General features: G+C 39.6%; 1 protein-coding gene across 1 annotated transcript in view; it reads left to right on the top strand.

Moving 5' to 3' along the window:
- Positions 1-17,873, top strand: part of ADGRB1 (adhesion G protein-coupled receptor B1) — a gene marked incomplete at its 5' end in the record, with an annotated part of 209,848 nt that overhangs the window by 169,815 nt on the left and 22,160 nt on the right. The window contains 4 exons of the mRNA XM_080338844.1: positions 865-950; positions 6,318-6,416; positions 14,512-14,683; positions 16,282-16,377. Coding sequence (XP_080194970.1) covers positions 865-950; positions 6,318-6,416; positions 14,512-14,683; positions 16,282-16,377 — 453 coding nt within the window. The remainder of the gene's footprint in view (positions 1-864; positions 951-6,317; positions 6,417-14,511; positions 14,684-16,281; positions 16,378-17,873) is intronic.

Below are 17,873 nucleotides of genomic sequence, written 5' to 3'. Positions count from 1 at the left end.
GGTTTGGATGAGGTTTGTAAAACAGATGCAGCTGGCAGCAGTGAATGCAGTCAGAAAGACACAGTGAGAAGTTTAGGCTCACTTTGCAAGATCCCAACTCTGCACAGTCTACACTTTACTGTGAATATTTATACATGATTGATACAGGCATCAATGCTCTCACCTTAACAAAGCAGACTGAAGAACTGCCTGCAGTTATCCTGCCCACTGATTAGTTTTTAAATTATTAGATGGATAATCCATGTGAGGTGTCATCTACAGTATCTGTCAAGACAACTCACTATAGTAGCTGGTGGTTTTGCTTGCTGCAGTGCCCCTCCACCTCTTTTTTTTGAGAACCGAGGTTCTGGTTCACCAAGCAAGAACTATGACAAGCTGTCTGCACCACATCACCTCTTGCTCTTGAGGTTGCTGCTTTGGTAGCACAGACTCCAGAAGGCACTTTTCAAAGTAGACCGTGTCAACCCACTGTTCTCCCCTCTATTGGCAACCTTCTATTTGTATTACCCTGAAAAATTGTTCTTGTGCCTAGAGTTTACCTTGCTAGACACCAAGCATCTTTTGGGTTTCAAACAGCCTTACAACAATCATTACAGTCTTATCCTGGTTCATGGAGACCTCTCAAATCTGCTGCCAGCTGCATTCTGCTCTCCTGGACTCACTGATGCATGGCCAAGGGAGGTGGGATGAGTGGAGGGGGACAGAAGCGGTGGTGGCCTGCAGAAGTGTGACCACGCTACCTGGCTTTGGGAGAAACGGGAAAGACTAAGCTCGTCAAATGTTGGGTTTTTTACCTTCTGTGCTACCAAGTTTCACTTCACCCACTTGAGAAAAAAAAAATGTGTGTTGTTTCTCTTTTGACAGGTGAACATGGTTATTGGCATTCTGGTTTTTAACAAACTTGTATCCAAAGATGGAATAACAGATAAGAAACTGAAGGAACGGGCAGGGTATGCCTTATCAATACATCTAAGTAAAGAATGAAAAAAAAAGAAAAAAAGTGACTGAAGGTCGTGATCAATAACCAGGCAAGGAATGCAAAAAGAGATTGGAGATGGAAACAAAAAGCAAAAGCAGATTTGAACAAAATTTAAAAAGAAAAAAAAAAAAACAAAAACAAACTACTGAACAGTTGGTTTAATCTCTCTGCCTTGTCATTCAGTGCAGCAGAGACAGAAGATCCAAGAAGCAGCACTACGTTACTATGGGGGAAGGTTAGAAGTTCATCTCTTTGTTAAAATGGCTTCATCCCAGGCTGATGTATCCTGCCAAAGATTAGGGAGAGCAAAGTGATTCTTCTCACTAACTCCTAGAGACAACAGCTGGATCGAAGGGGGAGACTCACCATTGCTGAGCGTAGCACTTGGCATGGGCTGTGTGACAGAGAAGTCATGAAAATGGCTGGCACATGTCTGAGGGACAACAAGGGTGTGTGATACTTTTAAGGAAAGGGTCTTTGGAGGTTTAGCAGTGAACAGGTTATTAGATGTATGGATGTGTAAAGAAGAGGACGGGTAAATACAAATACCTCTTCTGCAAGAAACATTTCTGATGTCACCTGAGGTTCTTTATCTCCCCCACAGCCACTACCCCAACCTCCATTCCTGAAGTCTGGTGCTTGGGCTACTTGGTTTTATTCTGTATTATAAATTGAAGAGCTGACTCCATAGTTCTTATCGCCCTGGTCTCTAGGGATTGTCTGGGGCAGCTGCTACCATGCAGGGATCTTGGTTGAGTTACTAACAAACTGTGTTGAGAATGGCTATTTTGTCATCGGCTCCAGCAGAATAAGACCTCCCCCTTCAACTTCATTTCTAGAAAGGAGTCTGCAGCCTGGTCAGATTTTATCCCTGAGTTATGCTGTGCTGCGAGCAAAGGACAGAAATGGCATGCTGATACTCTGAGTCAAATCAGATGCATAGGTCAATCTGTTTGGTGATGTTAGTATGTTATTTTCCCCTGCCTTACTTGGCTTGCTGTTGCAGTCAGAGAAACTCTCTCCTTACCTGCTGCTAGGAAAGACAGTGTTGTGTGCTCTCACTTGTTCATTGACAGCATTTGATTTATCACTGTGGATAACGATTGTGTTCTTGAAGGAAGAAATTTTTTACAAAGAGACAAGGAGAGGAAGAGGTATTCTGAGACTAAAACCTCAGAAAGTTGGTGGAGAAGACACAGGATATACCCTACCTATGAAAGCAGAGGGAGCCTGGTGGATACCAGCCTTGTTTGCTGCATTTCCAGTCTTCACAGAGAGCTTAAGTTGCTTTATCCACTGCAGTGCTGCAAAAGCCTTGGGCCCTAAAATCGTGTCTCAGAGGGCAGAGGAGGAAGGAACAGATGAGGTTCAATATCCCTGTCATTACACTATTGAGTAGTTCTGGTGGAAGTGTTTTTTCATTGAGTGATGGCAGCAAAATGAAGGCAGAAGCAAGCTCTTACTCAGCCAGGAGAGAAGTGCAGGGACCTGTGAAGGTTCATGTTTTATCAGTGCTGTTTACATGGTCCCTTGGTGCAGCAAAGAGGGAAATCTCAATGCCTGAGCAGTGCCATGGTCATAATAATAAGAGGAGATTTAAGACAAGAGGTGCCAGTTGCCAGTGAGTTGAACAGGTAGGCAAAGAAGTGACCTTGGTGCATTGCATTGCCTAAAGCAGCTTCTATCAAGCAAGTGCTTTGTTCTAGGTGATGCCTTCTTCACAAAGAGAGAACTAAAGAAAATACTCGAACTGCAGGCAGGCTCTGAAACAAGATAATTGCACTTGAAAGTCAGCGCTGAAATAAATGGTTTATTGGATTAACTGTGCAGCAAGTTACTGTCTATCAGTCTCTCCCTCTCTAATCTAAACTGCATACAGAATGACTTTATTTAATACATAGCAGCTGGTTATTGATCACATTCATAGTTGTACTTTGAAAACAAAACCTACAAAGAAAAAAAAAAAGTTTTGATGTTCTTTGTTTTTTTTCTTTCTTTTCTCTATTTTCCCCCTCTTTTGTGTCCATGTGTGTGTGTGCAGCACTTTTAAGCCTTCTCTGTGCTCAGTGATTTTGTTCTCCTTTCGAAGTGCACCCGCCGAGAGCGTGGAAGCACTTTTGAGAGCTCTGGTGCCCCTTTCCTTTAGCTAGCCGCTTCTGGCCTGGGTTTGGGAACCGTGTTGGAAGGTAGATTTGAAGATAATCAGAATGAGTAATGGCCTTGAAGATGTTTGGATCTGAGGAGATGGTATAAAGAAACGTGTTTCCTTTAGCAGAGGCAAGAAGTATGGTTCAGTGTTGCAAACACAAAAACAAAGAGGAAAAAAAAATAGAGAGAAAAACAGAAAAAGGGAGGAAAAAAAAAGACCTGTTGAACATTAAGAGGAGCCCAGCACACATAGTGTAGATTGATTGCCACAAATTAATCAGTGCTCATAGTTCCTGCGAAATAATATCCAAGACATAATAGGTTTTTCCCTATACTTAAGCAGAGGAAATTGCTATGATTACTGTGGTTGCATCTGTCAGAAAATGTTGACTTTCTAATAGCAGTGACTTTATAGATATATCACAAAACCAGGCTGTAGAGAGATGGGTGTGATTACCTGGAGAAATGCACACAGCTCACCCAACTCCTGTCTGGGCACGAGAGAAAACCATGCAAGTGTCTCTTAGTAGAACTGGCGCTGTTCATGGTCAGCTGCACTGACAACGTTCAAGCTCTATTGATGGGAGAGTGCAACTAAAAATGAATGTTTTAATGTCAGAAGCAGGAACCTTTAAAATGATTTTTTAATTTATTCAGCCAGCATTTATTCCAGAAGCATTTGTGTGCTCATGCAGCCAGGGAAGAAGAATGAGAATACAGGGTTTATTCACAAAGTCTAATTTTAGCCTGCTGAGTTTAATCTCCCTAGGCTTCCTCTGTAACTACTGGAGAGAGACGGAAGCCTTATTTAGTTGTTTCCAACTTGCCCCTTAGAGGACCTTCACTTCTTTTATCTCTGTTGATTATAGAGAGGACTTGAGAAAGTTTGCCCCAATACCTTGTATGAAATATTCTCTCTACAACTTTCTTGGCGGAGTATAACAGAGCTGGATTGTCGGTGCACAGAGAATAAAGTAATTGGAAAGATAATAACAATATTAAAATAGGGGCAGATTTGGATTACTCTTCATCTGGGGATGTTTCTCGTTTGAAGTGATGCACCTGCTCTTTGGGCCATGCATGGTGTAAAGCACTGTTCAATAAAAGGCAGAAAAGTCCAGGCTCCAGTGAACACACCAGATGAGTCCGTGAGCTGTTTGTGGGTATTTAGGAAACGGAAAAAGCTAAATTAAATGAATGCATTATTCACTGTGATTATTTCATTAGCTACCCTTTCATACATACAGGCAACAATATAAACCTGCTATGGAAATCTAATATATTAACAATCTCATATCCCCAACAAGAACAAGTTAGAATATAAATGTATCCACATCTGTGCCTACTGTTTACAACTTTCTGCATAAATACACCCAATGGCAGTTACAGTTGTGTGTTATAGTGGTCTTTTTGGCCAGTTCTTTGTGATTGTCATTCATGTTTTTTCTGGTATAGTTTTCCATCAAAATCCTCAAATCAATCTATTTTCTTTTTGCTGCCTATCTCTGCCTTTCTCTGTCTCTCTGCTTATCTGTTCTTTGTGGCTTACAGATCCGGGGATAAGCGGTCTTTTTTTTAAAGGGTCATGCACTTAATGCCTCTCAAGACCCATTTTATAATTTTTTCAGCCATTGTCCTCACTGGATTTACACCATCTTTCCTGGAAGATATGTATCTATTGACACAGGAGCTAAATTTCTCTGTGTCTGAAGGCTGAATTTTTCTGTGGGATACCTTAGCCATTTTTCTGGAAGGCACTAATAGCTTATGTCACTGTAGTTAATTAGAAGACCACTCAACAGCCACTTGAAAGTGAGACACTAGGACCACTGATAAAGCTGTGTTGGTGTTCATGGGGATGCCCTTTGTTGCAGTGAGACTGAACACAAAGCCATAAAAGCTAAGAAACAATCTGTCAAGTTTCCTAATCTCTCTCCCATGCAGGGTAAGGATGTAAAACCCCCCAACATTTGGTACCTGCAAATATCACCCACCATCAGTGCACTGTCGCCACCCAAGAGTGGCAGTCCCACTGTCCTTTGGCAGTGATGTTCATGCCTTATCTGATACTAGGCACTGCATACAGGTCTGTAGGATGTTTTGTAGACTCTTGTCCATTTTCTAAGCCAGATCTGATATGGATCTGTGCAAATAAGAGGGTTCATACCAACTAGTAAATTCTGGGAAGAAACGGGGCCAGTGCCAAGCTGATGTGGCTTCTGGGCTCCTGAGTAAGAGCTGGCTTGTCAGTTAGATAGATTCATGCACATCAGATTCTAAAAATCATGAGGACATGCCCTTTAGCAGATCCCTGCAGCCCCTTATAGCAGCAGCCCACAATGGCCTGGCTCTGTGGTTAATCCCATCTAGAAAAAGTGAGAGCATCCCATGTGGAGATGTCTCAGGGTTCATCCCATAGACGTTTTCAGCTCCAAAGCAAGATCTGAGAGATGAAATGTCTCAAAAGTAGTTAGCCAGTCCAGCTCCTTTCAGCACAGGGTGATGGTCTTACAAAACACCTGAGCTCATGCTTATCTTCCAGGGCATAAACAACCCCATTTGCATGTCCTTCATCACAGATTAAGCAACCAAAGAGTGGCCTATCTCCCGATATTGTCAGCTGCCACGTGGGTATCCCCACCAAGATGAAGATTAGCACACAAGGGCCATTGGAGAAAATAGTTGACTTTTCCCTTGCATTGCTTCAGGAGAGAAGATAAGCAGGCACAGTCCCCACAGCCCTACTTCTTGCCTTCTACTGTACAACACTGACACCTTTTTTGTTTTGGAGCAAAAAGGCCAGGGAGGAAAAAGAACCATTTCTCAAAAACAAACCAAAAGAAGGAGGTGGAGACTGGGAGAGCAGTACTGGTTTCTCTTCCATGGGTGGCAGAGAGAGAAATCCTGAATCTGGCAAAACATTCACCAACACAGTTCCACCCTCTCCAGCGGCAACAACACATCTCCGAATTTTACATTTTTCCCATTTCCCGCATCTGGAGTGGTACAGATGAAAGAGTTTTATTCCTGCCTGTCTTTCATTTCTCTTTTCAAACTGAGTATGGTTGGTTGGTTCCCTTTCTTCCTTTCTTTCGTTCGTTCTTTTGGCTTCTCTTTCCCTTTCCTTTCTACGTTTGTGTTCATAAGCAAAGTGTTTTGTTTTGTTTCAGTCTTTTGGTTTTAATTGCAGTCAGATGGCAGTGCCCCTTTACGGCATGACGCTCAAATGTTCCAAGTGTGGAGTAGTTTCTTCTGCTGAAGTTTCGGCCACAGCCACCAGTAACGCCATGTTAGTTCCTCTAATTTCAACTTCTTTTCTTTCTTTCCACTTCTTTTTTTTTTTTCTTTTTTCTTTTTTCTGTATTTTATTTCCCTCTTTCATTTCCCTGCACTCACCAGCCTTGTTTGTTTTCTCTCCCCATGTCCCTGCCAACCTCCTTACATCCCCAGCTCTCCCTGACCTCATTCTGTGGGTCATGAGTAGTGTAGGGCTCCTGCAACATCCCTGGAGGGAAAGCTGATGGGCTGCATCCTGAAAAGCACTTTATGACATGCTTAGATTTAAGCATGTGAACAGCCCATGGAAGACAAAGGGACTCTTAATTTGTTTGGAACTAGGTATATGTTTAATGCCCCCATTTATTTTAGTTATTGGAGTTACAGGCTTAAAGCTGTGGTTCCCATTAATTTTGATGATAGATGAGAGCCAAACACCTAAGCATGTGCTTGATTTTTTTTACTCCAGAGGCTGCAGAGCATTAAGTATCATTTAAGTGAGTTGGTGAATCACCTATAAGTGTTGTGTTTGCTTTTTTTTTTTTTTTTTTTTTTCTCTTATAAAAGGCTAGAATTAAGTTTAATACCTTGTAGGGCTGCGGTTCTGATTTGATAAGTGTTGACTGCCTCTTTTGGACTCCTAAAAGCACTCAGAATTAGTTCTCAAAATCTTAAAGTGTTTCATAGCTTTGAATTACATAAATCAAATGCTGTTAAGTCTCTTCTTAGATGCAGCTGGAGTTAGAAAGAAATATATATATAAGAAAAAAAATATATATAAAATAATATATAAAAAATGCCAGAGCTTTGTTCTGCTGGAGAAATTGTTGCTATTTATATAGTTGACTTTTTTTTCCAAAAGGTTAAGGTGGGAAGAAGAGTGATGATGGAAGGTTTGTCTTTCTTCCTTCTATTTTTGAAATTTTATTATCTACATCATTTCCAAGTGATGCTATATTTTGGTTTCAAAGTCTAAAGTAATATACCCAAAATATGTGAAAGAAACAGTCTCAGATCTAGACATTTGCAGTTTGAAAACTCCCACCTTTAATTAATCTAAACAAGAGTAGGCAGCTGAGTACCAAATTTCAAAATGTAGAAATATAAAAGAAAAACAAAACACAAGGTTATATCCTTTTTTTTTTTTAAGCATTATTATTATTTTCCTGAAAACTGAGCCATTTATATAAAATACAAAAGAATGTAGGGAAAAATGTACATTTCTGAAAAAAAAAAAAAGTGTTTGAAAAACAGAACATGCAATCAACTCTATTAAGAGCTAGCAGTTTCTATAAGATGCAAAAACTAAACAAAACCTCATTTATTTTTCACTGCTGAAGTAGTTTACTTACCTTTTGCAACAGTGCCCTGCTGAGACGGTGAGACAAATTGGTCCAGACACACGTACCACAAGTCTGAAATTAGCATTTTGGTTTCCTACGACTGCAAAGGAATGCTAAAACAACAGAAGCTTTACTATTAATAAATGAGACTGTTAAATAGGATAGGCTTTCAGCTCATAGTAAATTAATTTAAAAAGTAAAACAATCTCGAGTCTTTCTCCCGTATTTTCTGAACGTTGTTCTGTCATATTGATTCATCTTCAAATCAGAAAAAAAATAAAATATATTAAATCTAGATCTGCTACTTATCCTGCTTTTCTAATTTGAGTGGTTTAATAGAAATTAAAGGGCTTTCGTAAGAGATCATCTTTTGCTTCCCTGCAGATAGAATACCTTAGATGATAAATTCCAGTCCTGGTTTTGTTGTTTGTCCTGAAGTGTCCTATGGCCTTGTCCATACAAAAGGACTACTGGATAATACAGAAATTAGTTCGCTCAGCTTGCATCTACCCTTGTCGTCCACTTCATTCTACAGTTGAACTGTTTCTGTTTTTCTTCTTCCAAATCTATTGTAAATGAGGCTGTTAACAGGGCAGAGCCCTGATTGTGCTTCATGCCACTGCTACCATTCTGCTGGCCTTCATCCCAGATCTTGGACCAGCTTTGCCATTTACTTTTGAAGACTTGTAATGTAAATCAGATGCTGAGAGGATTCCTGGCTCCTCTCTGACCTACAATTAGCCATAGCTTTTTGGTAGAGAGGACACCAAGGATGTTCCTGCCTTGTTTCTGCTGGGGTTGCTCATGCCTTTCCCAGTTTACCTCCCATAGGTTTCAGAGGCTCATTTCTGGGATAGTATGGGGATAGATCCCTTAGTACATTTTTCTTGGCTTTTCGAAATCATATACATTTTTAGCAACTCTTTGTGGTAGTATCTGTGTCTAAAAGAGAAGGGACCGGAGAAGGGGATATGTACCTGAGGGAAAATGTGGTAAACCACTGATGGAAGAGCAGGTAGTAATCATGACAGAAGTAAATAAATAAGCATTGGAAATTGTGCTATTTTTTGACTTAGGAAATTATATAAAAAGGAAAGACTTGGATGTCTATGACCTGTTAAGGGTTACCTAGACTTAGCAGGTGTGGGTAAAAAAAACCCTTCCCTTTAGGTTGCTCTGGAGAAGATGCTGGGCATATTTTGCCATTGGAATATCTTCGTTCCCACATTTCCTTCCTTTTGTTGCTGTTTGTAGGGTAGCCTCAGCCAGTGAAATACTGCCTTATAATGAATTTGAATTTCCTACTTGTTTTTTTTGTTTTTTTAATCTGAGACAGGGAAAAAAATATCTCAGGTGCATGACATTTCATTATAATTATTGGCTCTGCTATTGGATGGATGGATGGATGGATGGATGGATGGATGGATGGATGGATTTAATTCCTTCCAGCCAGTGCATTACAAATATGGACTCTCAAGTTCTCACCATACGGAAGAGACTGACCCAAGACTAAAGTTCTGACACACTGTATTCTTCTTGCTGGGAACCCACCCAAGAGTCAGTGTCAGGGATTCCTCATGACCTTTCTCATGCATCATCCCTCTTATGTCATCAACAGCTCATCTGTCAAATCTCTCATGTGAAGGATTTGATCTTTTTTATTGGCTCAAAGTCATTTCAGAAAGTCCTAGATGTCAAATTTTCAGCCCATACTATAGTTCCAGGACTAATGTGAATCAATATTTCTATGCATGACTGGTTTTATGGAGGAGACTGTTACTCAGGAGAGTGTTGTTCTCATAGTTCAAAGAACTTGAAATCATATCCTTAGCTTGGCATAATATGATACTTGGGCCCTGCAGATCTTTGCTTGGGCTTTTAGAGAACAAATTCCCTTATTAGGAGTGAATAACTGAGCAATCTGCACACGGCTGCTTCATTACCTGCCTGTCCCAGTTAGAGGCATTTTATTTCCTTTTCCCTTAGTTATATGGTTCAGCAACTGAGAGAAGAATCATATAATCATCTTTTGGAGAAAACAGAAATATCCTGTGTTTCTATGTTGCCTGTGTATGGGAAAAGAATGCACAGTGCCCCCTCTTTTCTAGCTACAGATTTCCTATCTTCGTTATATGGACATTGAGTTAAATGGGTTTTCTCTGTTTCTGTCCCTAAAATTGAGGTGACACTTTTGGTTTTAGGAGGAATACAAGTTAGAGGAGGGATAAAGCAGGGGAGAATTAATAAAACAAATCCTTATACCGTGGGTTTCCTGTGGTGTAACAGCTGAATGCAGGAACAGCATGTTCATCAGAATAGTGAAACTGTATGTGCCACTCCTAGCAGCATGTAAGGAGCTATCCATGTTGTTTAAATGACCTATAGATGAGGCTCTTAGGGACACGGTTTTAGTGCTAGAGTTAGGTTATGGCTGGACTTGATGATCTTAAGGGTCTTTTCCAACCAAAATGATTCCATGATTCTATGTGTTGAGTCCAGCTACCATTTTTGTTTTCGGAGTTCCTCTACAGGATCTTTTTCTGAATTATAAAATTATTTCTCCTTCTGCTGCTTTAGCTTATGGTAGTGACTGCCTTGTCAGTGTTGTGTAATGAGAAGAATTGATGACTTACATCTTCATAATGGCATTTTGCATCTTTGTTGACATGTACTGTGTGTCCCTCTGTACTTGTCTTTTTTCAGGGTGCATCTCTCTTAATCTTTCTTCATGTAGATCTTTGTTTCCAAAAATTTTTTTTTTTTTTTTTTGCTCTTTCCGTTGCTGTCCTCTAAGTGCCATCACTTTATCCTGCTGCTTCTGTAAAGATGAAGACTCTCAAGGCTGTCAGCTAGCTAAAGAATAAAACCAAAGCTAGTTTTTGTCATTATGACCAAAGGCTGTCACCTGCTTGTGGCCAGAGCTGGGCCTGCTATGCGCTTTCATAAGGCTAAGTCTTTGCCATGTTCGATAAAGCTGTGGATGATGTTATCCTGTGGCCATGTTGCTACACGTCGTATTTGTTTGCACCGGGCTGTGGCATTGCTATATTCCAAAGTGATGTCCTTCTTCTGCAATGTAACAGTTGCGTAGGGTGGTGGAGAGGAACAATGTAACACTACAACTGTACTGCTGAGTAACATTGTCATGTCATGGTCCTCACACAATAAACCAGCATCATGCTTCCAAATTTAGTATAATGAATGTCCCTTGATGTTGCCGTCACTCATAATGAGTTTTGTCATGTGTGGGACAAATAACAGGATCTGACAGCTAATGCCTTTGTCTTGAGCAATAAAAATCCTGGATTCATTGATCATAGATAATCCATAACGAAGACTCATTAAGTAATCATAGTGTTATTATATAACAAATTGTAATTTCATTTCACATCATGTGTCGCCATAACATAAAATTTTTTATGTCCTGTTAAGTTCTTCTGGAACCTTTTAAGGATACACAGTACCTCCTAAAGAAGGGAGGGGTTGAAAGGTGGCAGAAGTATGAGATCTGCTATGAATTCAGCTCAGAGCAAGTAAAATTAAGCACAATGTCACAGGAAACTCATTTATCTTTCCCTGAGTATTCTTCTGAAATTTCAATCTTGATATGATGTTTTTTTAAGTGGAACTTTTTTTGAATTTAATATTTCAAAAGCTAAGCAGAGCTCTGAAAGTGACATTAGAATAAGCTGCATTCCTGTGACCTGTTGACATTGCTGCCTGAGAATAAAGATTAGGCATTTAGTGTCAGGCAATATTTCCATAACATTTGAAAGGGATGAATAAGGTTGAGAAGGCATCTGCAAGGTGAATCACAACGAGAGCAGAAAGATCATATCCTAAGTGGTGTAAATCAGCACAACTCAGTTGGGAAAATACTGATTTATTCCAGCAGGATGTGTGGCATAAGACTGTTTTCATCATTCAAGTTGGAAGGGCAGATGATGTTTTCATTATCTGGTTGGTAGGCCAGAGATTTCAAGGGTGATTTGCCATTGCTTATGTTGAGACCGACAGTGAAGTCCAACAGGATGTCTCAACTCTAGTGCTAGAGTTAGGTTATGATTGGACTCAGTAATCCTGATGGTCTCTTCCAACAGAAATGATTCTATGATTCCATGACTCAGAAAGAAGTTTAATAGTTTGTCTATATAGACACATAGAGCAAGGGGCTGGGAAGGACTCACTGAGTCCAGAGCAGGAGCTCTGAAGGGAGCCCACTGTAGTTATGGGTCATTGCATCTATGCTCTGAGTAGCAAATAGACTCACACAGTACCTTGCCAAAGCAGCTTGCTCGCATATGTATTTTTTTAAAACATGTTTTCAAGCTAGTGGATTGAAATCTAACTGTTTGCTGAAGAACAACATAGTTTACCTCCTCAGCAGCATCCTTTACAACCCCAAATCTGCATCTAAATCTTGGATATAGATCCAAATCATTGTCCATCTGATGGTAGTTCTTTTCAAGAATAGAAAAACACATCCAAATTTAGATGGGTGCTTCAGACCCCTACTTACTGGTCAGATCCATTCTCAGATGTGGTTGCCAGGTTTCTTGTTTGCACATTGGTGGTAGTAATGTACACATGCTGGGAGACCAGATAATTCCAGGAAGCAGAGTTTGATACAAGCCATTTCTAGCAGCCTCTATTGATTTTTGCTCTTTTCCAGCAATCCCAATTGCAAGCTGCTACTGGAATGACTTCATCTACCAAGCCATATATCAGACATGTTGTGTTGGTGACACTTGCGTGGAAGACACATCTAAAGTGGCCTGTTATGGAGAAAGCTTTATATTTCCATTTGTCTTTTCTGCCTCTCTGATTTTTTTTGCTGCACTTAACTGCTGAGCCAGGTTTATTAATGTCCCACTGGAAACAATAGCAAAAAAATATTTCAGAATAATGAGGCAGATTTCAGAGGGCTGAGGGAGAAGTGGAATAAAAACTTCTGTTTAGCAGTTGCTTGGTTGAGGGCTGTCTGGTTACTGCATTTTTTTCTTTGTTTTATTTTTAAATAATACTTTGAAATTATAGTTCATATTGGACATTAAAGAGCATTCAGTTTGCCATCCTTTACAAAATTATGAGGTATCAGTTTATGTTATGACTTCTACCTTACATGGAAGTCTCGTAATGCTTGTTTTAATTGAAGAAATAAATAAATAAATAAATATCACAACACACAACTGTAGTCTATTTTGCTACTCCCTTAGGTAAAATAAATTTCTCAATTATACCACTAATGAATACATCTAAGTCTGGACAGGCTGTAGAAATATTTGCAATCAGAATATCATTATAACTATAAAAATAACCTGTCCATTCAGTATTTGGTCATTACAGCAGAATTGATGTAACAATCCTTGAAAAACTCTTAACTGAAGCCAGGATGTTAAATCCTGATGTCCCTACCCACGTCCAAGATCCAGCTTTGTTCAGGTAAAACTCTTGCTGACCTCTGTGAGAGTGGTACCTGGATAACCAGCAAGTAAACATTATTAAAAATTTGATCATATATCAGAGAATGGTACAAGTCCCATGTAAGTACTGTAAAATGTGTGTCATGATATCTGTCCTGTAATTTATTGTGTTGCCTGTATTTATTTGTTAGTATATAGGCTGAGGTTTTCTACACAGAAAGATCTTTTAGCTCAAGTTGTTATGCAGCCTGTTCATAGGTCTGCTCTTATGTTAGATAAAAGCCCACAGAGGAATTCTTCTGATACTCTCGGTGCACCAGTGCTGCCAAAAACGTAGCATGACTGACAGCTTAAAATCTCTCTAGTAATCTGTTAAATTTGCTTGGGACCCTTTTTGATCAGAAAGCTGAATGGCTAAATAGTCCTTGGGAACAGAGTTGCTTTTCCATTTCTAGACACATCATTCATAGATAAAGTGGAGGTTCAAGGGGTAGTACTTGCATTACAGAAAACCATTTTGTTCGGTTTTCTGTCTTCTGAATTTGGAAGTGTCTTGAATCTTAAGTTATTTTGACCCAGAATGTCCACCTAAGAATAAACTTATTTATAATAATTGCTAAATATACAATCAACTGTATTTTTTTCCAAAGCATTCAGCTAGCGAGATCCCAAAAGAAAGCAGAAAATTTTCTGCTCACTGAAAAATCTGGACAAATTTCAGTTTTCCTGATGTTCATTAATGTAGTGTTGTAAGGACCATCAGCTGTAGAGCAAGAGAGCAACAGCAAAAGATGAGTCTCCACATCAGCTCTATTCTTGTCCGTTTTAGTCACTTGAAACCGTGACACATGTCCCCAGTGTTGGTGTCTTCCATGTGCTGTGGAAGTCCAAGTGTTTGTAACCCAAGTGCTGACAGCCATCGTGACAAACCAGTCTCTGCTGCAACTGTTCTCGTTCCCTTTGGCAACCTACAGTGATTGTGTTTTGTCTCCCCGCCTTGGGAAATGCCATTGTTGTGGGCTAGTGACATAGAGTGGGAAGGGTGTGAAAGGGGGAGTGAGGTATCTGCATCCTTCCTCCCCACCTCAAGTTTTATGCATGACTGCACCATTGAAAAGTAGACCCTCCTGTAGAAACACGTGTCACCTGTTTTGGTAGCGTGAGTGTGCGAAGCATCCTCCTACTTCCCTGCCACAGGGGCTCAAAAGACATCTAGCAGAAGTATACATTTGCTGAAGAAGTCTTCTGAAGCCCTATGGGATCAGGAGGCTGAATTACCATCCCACATGAAAGTGGGTGGCACTGAGGTGGAGCTGAATTCTCTTTTCTTCTCCTTTGACAGGGCATCCCTTTGGAGTTCCTGTGTGGTCCTACCTCTCCTGGCTCTCACCTGGATGTCTGCAGTTCTGGCAATCACAGATCGGCGGTCAGCACTCTTCCAGATCCTTTTTGCCGTCTTTGACTCATTGGAGGGTTTTGTCATTGTTATGGTGCATTGCATCCTAAGGCGGGAGGTGAGATGAATGAGTCTTTCTCTTTTATATAACCAACATACTTCCCATAGAAAACATCAAAAAATGTCTGGTGAGCCTGGTAGCTTTTCTATTCCTGTGAACTTTTGACAGTGTAGACAGAGACCACAGAAACAGATGCTGAGGTGCTGGAGTGAGTTCAGAGAAGGGCAACAAAGCTGGTGAAGGGTCTGGAGGACAAGAGTGCTGGGGAGCAGCTAAGGGACCTGGGGGATTCAGCCTGGAGAACAGGAGCTAGGTGAGACATTATGATCTCTGAACTGCCTGAAAGGAGGTTGGAGCATGGAGGGGTTTGGTATCTTCTGACAAATAACAAGTTATAGAATGAGAGGAAATGGCTTCAAGTTGCACCAGGGGAGGTTTAGATTGGATATTAGGAAAAAAATCATTAAGAGAAAGGTTTGTCAGGCATTGGAAGAGGCTGCCCAGAGAAGTGGTGGAGTCACCATCCTTGGAGGTGTTTAAAAGACGTGTAGATGAGGTTCTCAGGGACATGGTTTAATGCCAGTGTTAGATTAATAGGTGGACTCTATGATCTTGAGAGTCCTTTCCAACCAAAATGATTCTATGATTCTATTAAAAATGAACAAGAAAGTATCCGTCAGAGGGAAAGAAGAATTAATCCATGTTTGTCATGATGAGTATATGGACGAGTGGAATTTGAGAGACAGCCTTAGATTAGCTAACATGTCAAGTTTTGCTTGTTTAACTCCAAAATTGATATTTCCATAATGTTTGCACCCCATCTCTGAAAATAGAATATTAAGAAAAACAATTTGATCTCTTGATTTCAAGAGAGGAATCTTGCATCGAGGTTTACAGTTCAGTTAGACATTGGCATTTGCACCTAGATATCCTGGCTAGAAAGGAAAGCTAACAATAACCAACCAAGGAAATTGAGTAAATTCTCTTCAGCTTCCCTGTGGAGATTTAAAATGGTAAATTATATCAGGGAAGAAAAGGATGAATCTTTTATGTTTCTTTTATTCTTTTCATTCTACTGAGTGGATAGATTATTAATAACAGAGACAGGAAAGAGTTTTTTTCAATATTCATTTTATCTTCTTACAGCTCTTTTAAATTAGGTAAAACAGATTAATTTCTTATGTCATGCCAATGAAATCAATAGAATTACACCACCTATTTGGCTGGGACTCCGTCAACTAACTACATTATTAATATGGGCCTGCATTAAAGTCCCATTGCAGTCACTGGCATTTTTTTCCATTGATTTCAGTGAGTTTTCGATCAGAGCTATGTTACAGCTGATATAAGATCATGATCAGACACTGTAGACCCCAATAAAATGATTTATACAATAGCATTCTATGTAGACACATTGAAGCTGCGAAGTAGAAAATGTTTTTATTCTTGACTATATACATCAAGAACTAGAAGTGGCCTACATGGTGACCCACGATATATGTAAAAAATCTGAGTTTCTTGGACTTGTGTTTTTTGGTGTGTGGTTTTTTGTTTTGTTTTCTTTTGTTTTGTTTTGTTTTTTTCTTCAGCAGAATTTAACATGGTTTGATATTCCTACCTGACTCTGACTTGTGCATGTCCATTTACTCCTGCAGGTTCAGGATGCTGTGAAGTGCCGAGTAGTAGATCGTCAGGAAGAAGGCAATGGAGACTCAGGGGGGTCATTTCAGAATGGACATGCTCAGCTAATGGTAGGAAAAACTACCACCTAGTCTATTTTTAAGGGACCTATGGGGATTTTTAACTCATAACTGGTAAACAAAAGGCTCTGTCCATCATAGATTTTGCAATCACAATTATTATTTTTTTTTTTTTCCTTTAAACCCACACTTGAACAAACATAGCACTCAACACAGGCTCTTTCACAGAAATCCAGTTTCTTTTCATCATAATATTAAAGGACTTAAAGTTACACAGTGGGTTTTGCAGACATCTTGTGAGATTCTTTCTTTCCCAGAAAATGAAAAGCCAAAATATACCTCCCAGGTCTTCTAGACCTTTTCATCCCCATCACATTGCCTTGTCCTAGGTGGAGCTAGGAAGCTGTAGTTTAATACTGTTTTTATCACAGTGTGTTGGCTCATTATTATAAAGATGCCATCTCAAAGGGATTTGTTTCTCTGAAAAACACATGTATTTACATTACTTTGCTGGGAATATAGTTTAAGCATTGTAAACCTTAGTCCTCTTGTGTAAGTCCTTTACAAAGTCCAGATAAGGCTGTAGAAGAATAAGCTATGGGGAATGGTCTTGCACCTGCTTCGCTGTTATGATATAGATAATATAAGAAGCATTTGATTTCTGAGGCTGGGGTAAGGACATCAAGGCAATCACAATATTTGAACAACTTCTGAAAGGTCTAGTTAATATTAGAACTATATCATAACACAATGGTGTTTGGTTTTGTTTTTCTGGTCACTCCTGTGCTAAGTAGCTTATGCTTGGGTACAAGGTCTCATTTCAAACAGCAAAATCTTTAAGTCAAGACATCAAATGATACTTAATTCTATTACACCTCATAGGTGTTTGTTAAAAACAGGGGCCTCATTTCTAATTTAGATGCATAGTCTTCTCATTTTCGGACAGGTTCTTGCTGTGCCTATTTATATATAATTAGAAAGCCCCTTGCGTGCTACTTTCACTCTTTCAATAACAGACACCATAATCATATCTAGTCTCAATCTTCCTTTCAATGAGTTAAACACAATAAGTTTTTTTATTCTCCCTCTGCAAGACATTTGCCTTCAAATTATTTATATAACCCTTTTCCACATGCTGTTCAGACTCTTACCATCCTTTAGAAATGTGGATGCTGTATTTGTTGTTCTATTGTCACCATCCCAACCACTGTATTCTGAAATTTTAGATTTCTGCCTCTGTATAAATCCCTGTTTTCACTTATTATCAACCACTTCACAAAATTCTGTGTCAGCTACAAGATTTTTAGCAACGAGATTACATTTACTTCTGCACTGTTGATGGATGTGTTGAGAAGTAAAGAGTTTACAGTTTCTTTGCATTCAGGCACAAAAAACTCCAGAATCTAGAAGTGAATTATGACTCCTCACTGATATTTTTAGAAGGAGATAATGTTATTTTACAGTGACTGAGTTTAAAATAACTAAAAATTTGCAGAATGGCATTTTTGCTGTTACCTTTTCTAGTGAACTCAGAATCTGCCCAATAA

Source organism: Nesoenas mayeri (assembly GCF_963082525.1).
Source record: "Nesoenas mayeri genome assembly, chromosome: 2".
NCBI lineage: Eukaryota > Metazoa > Chordata > Aves > Columbiformes > Columbidae > Nesoenas > Nesoenas mayeri.
The sequence above is the reverse complement of the archived record's forward strand: the minus strand, read 5'-3'. Positions and strand labels throughout refer to the sequence as shown.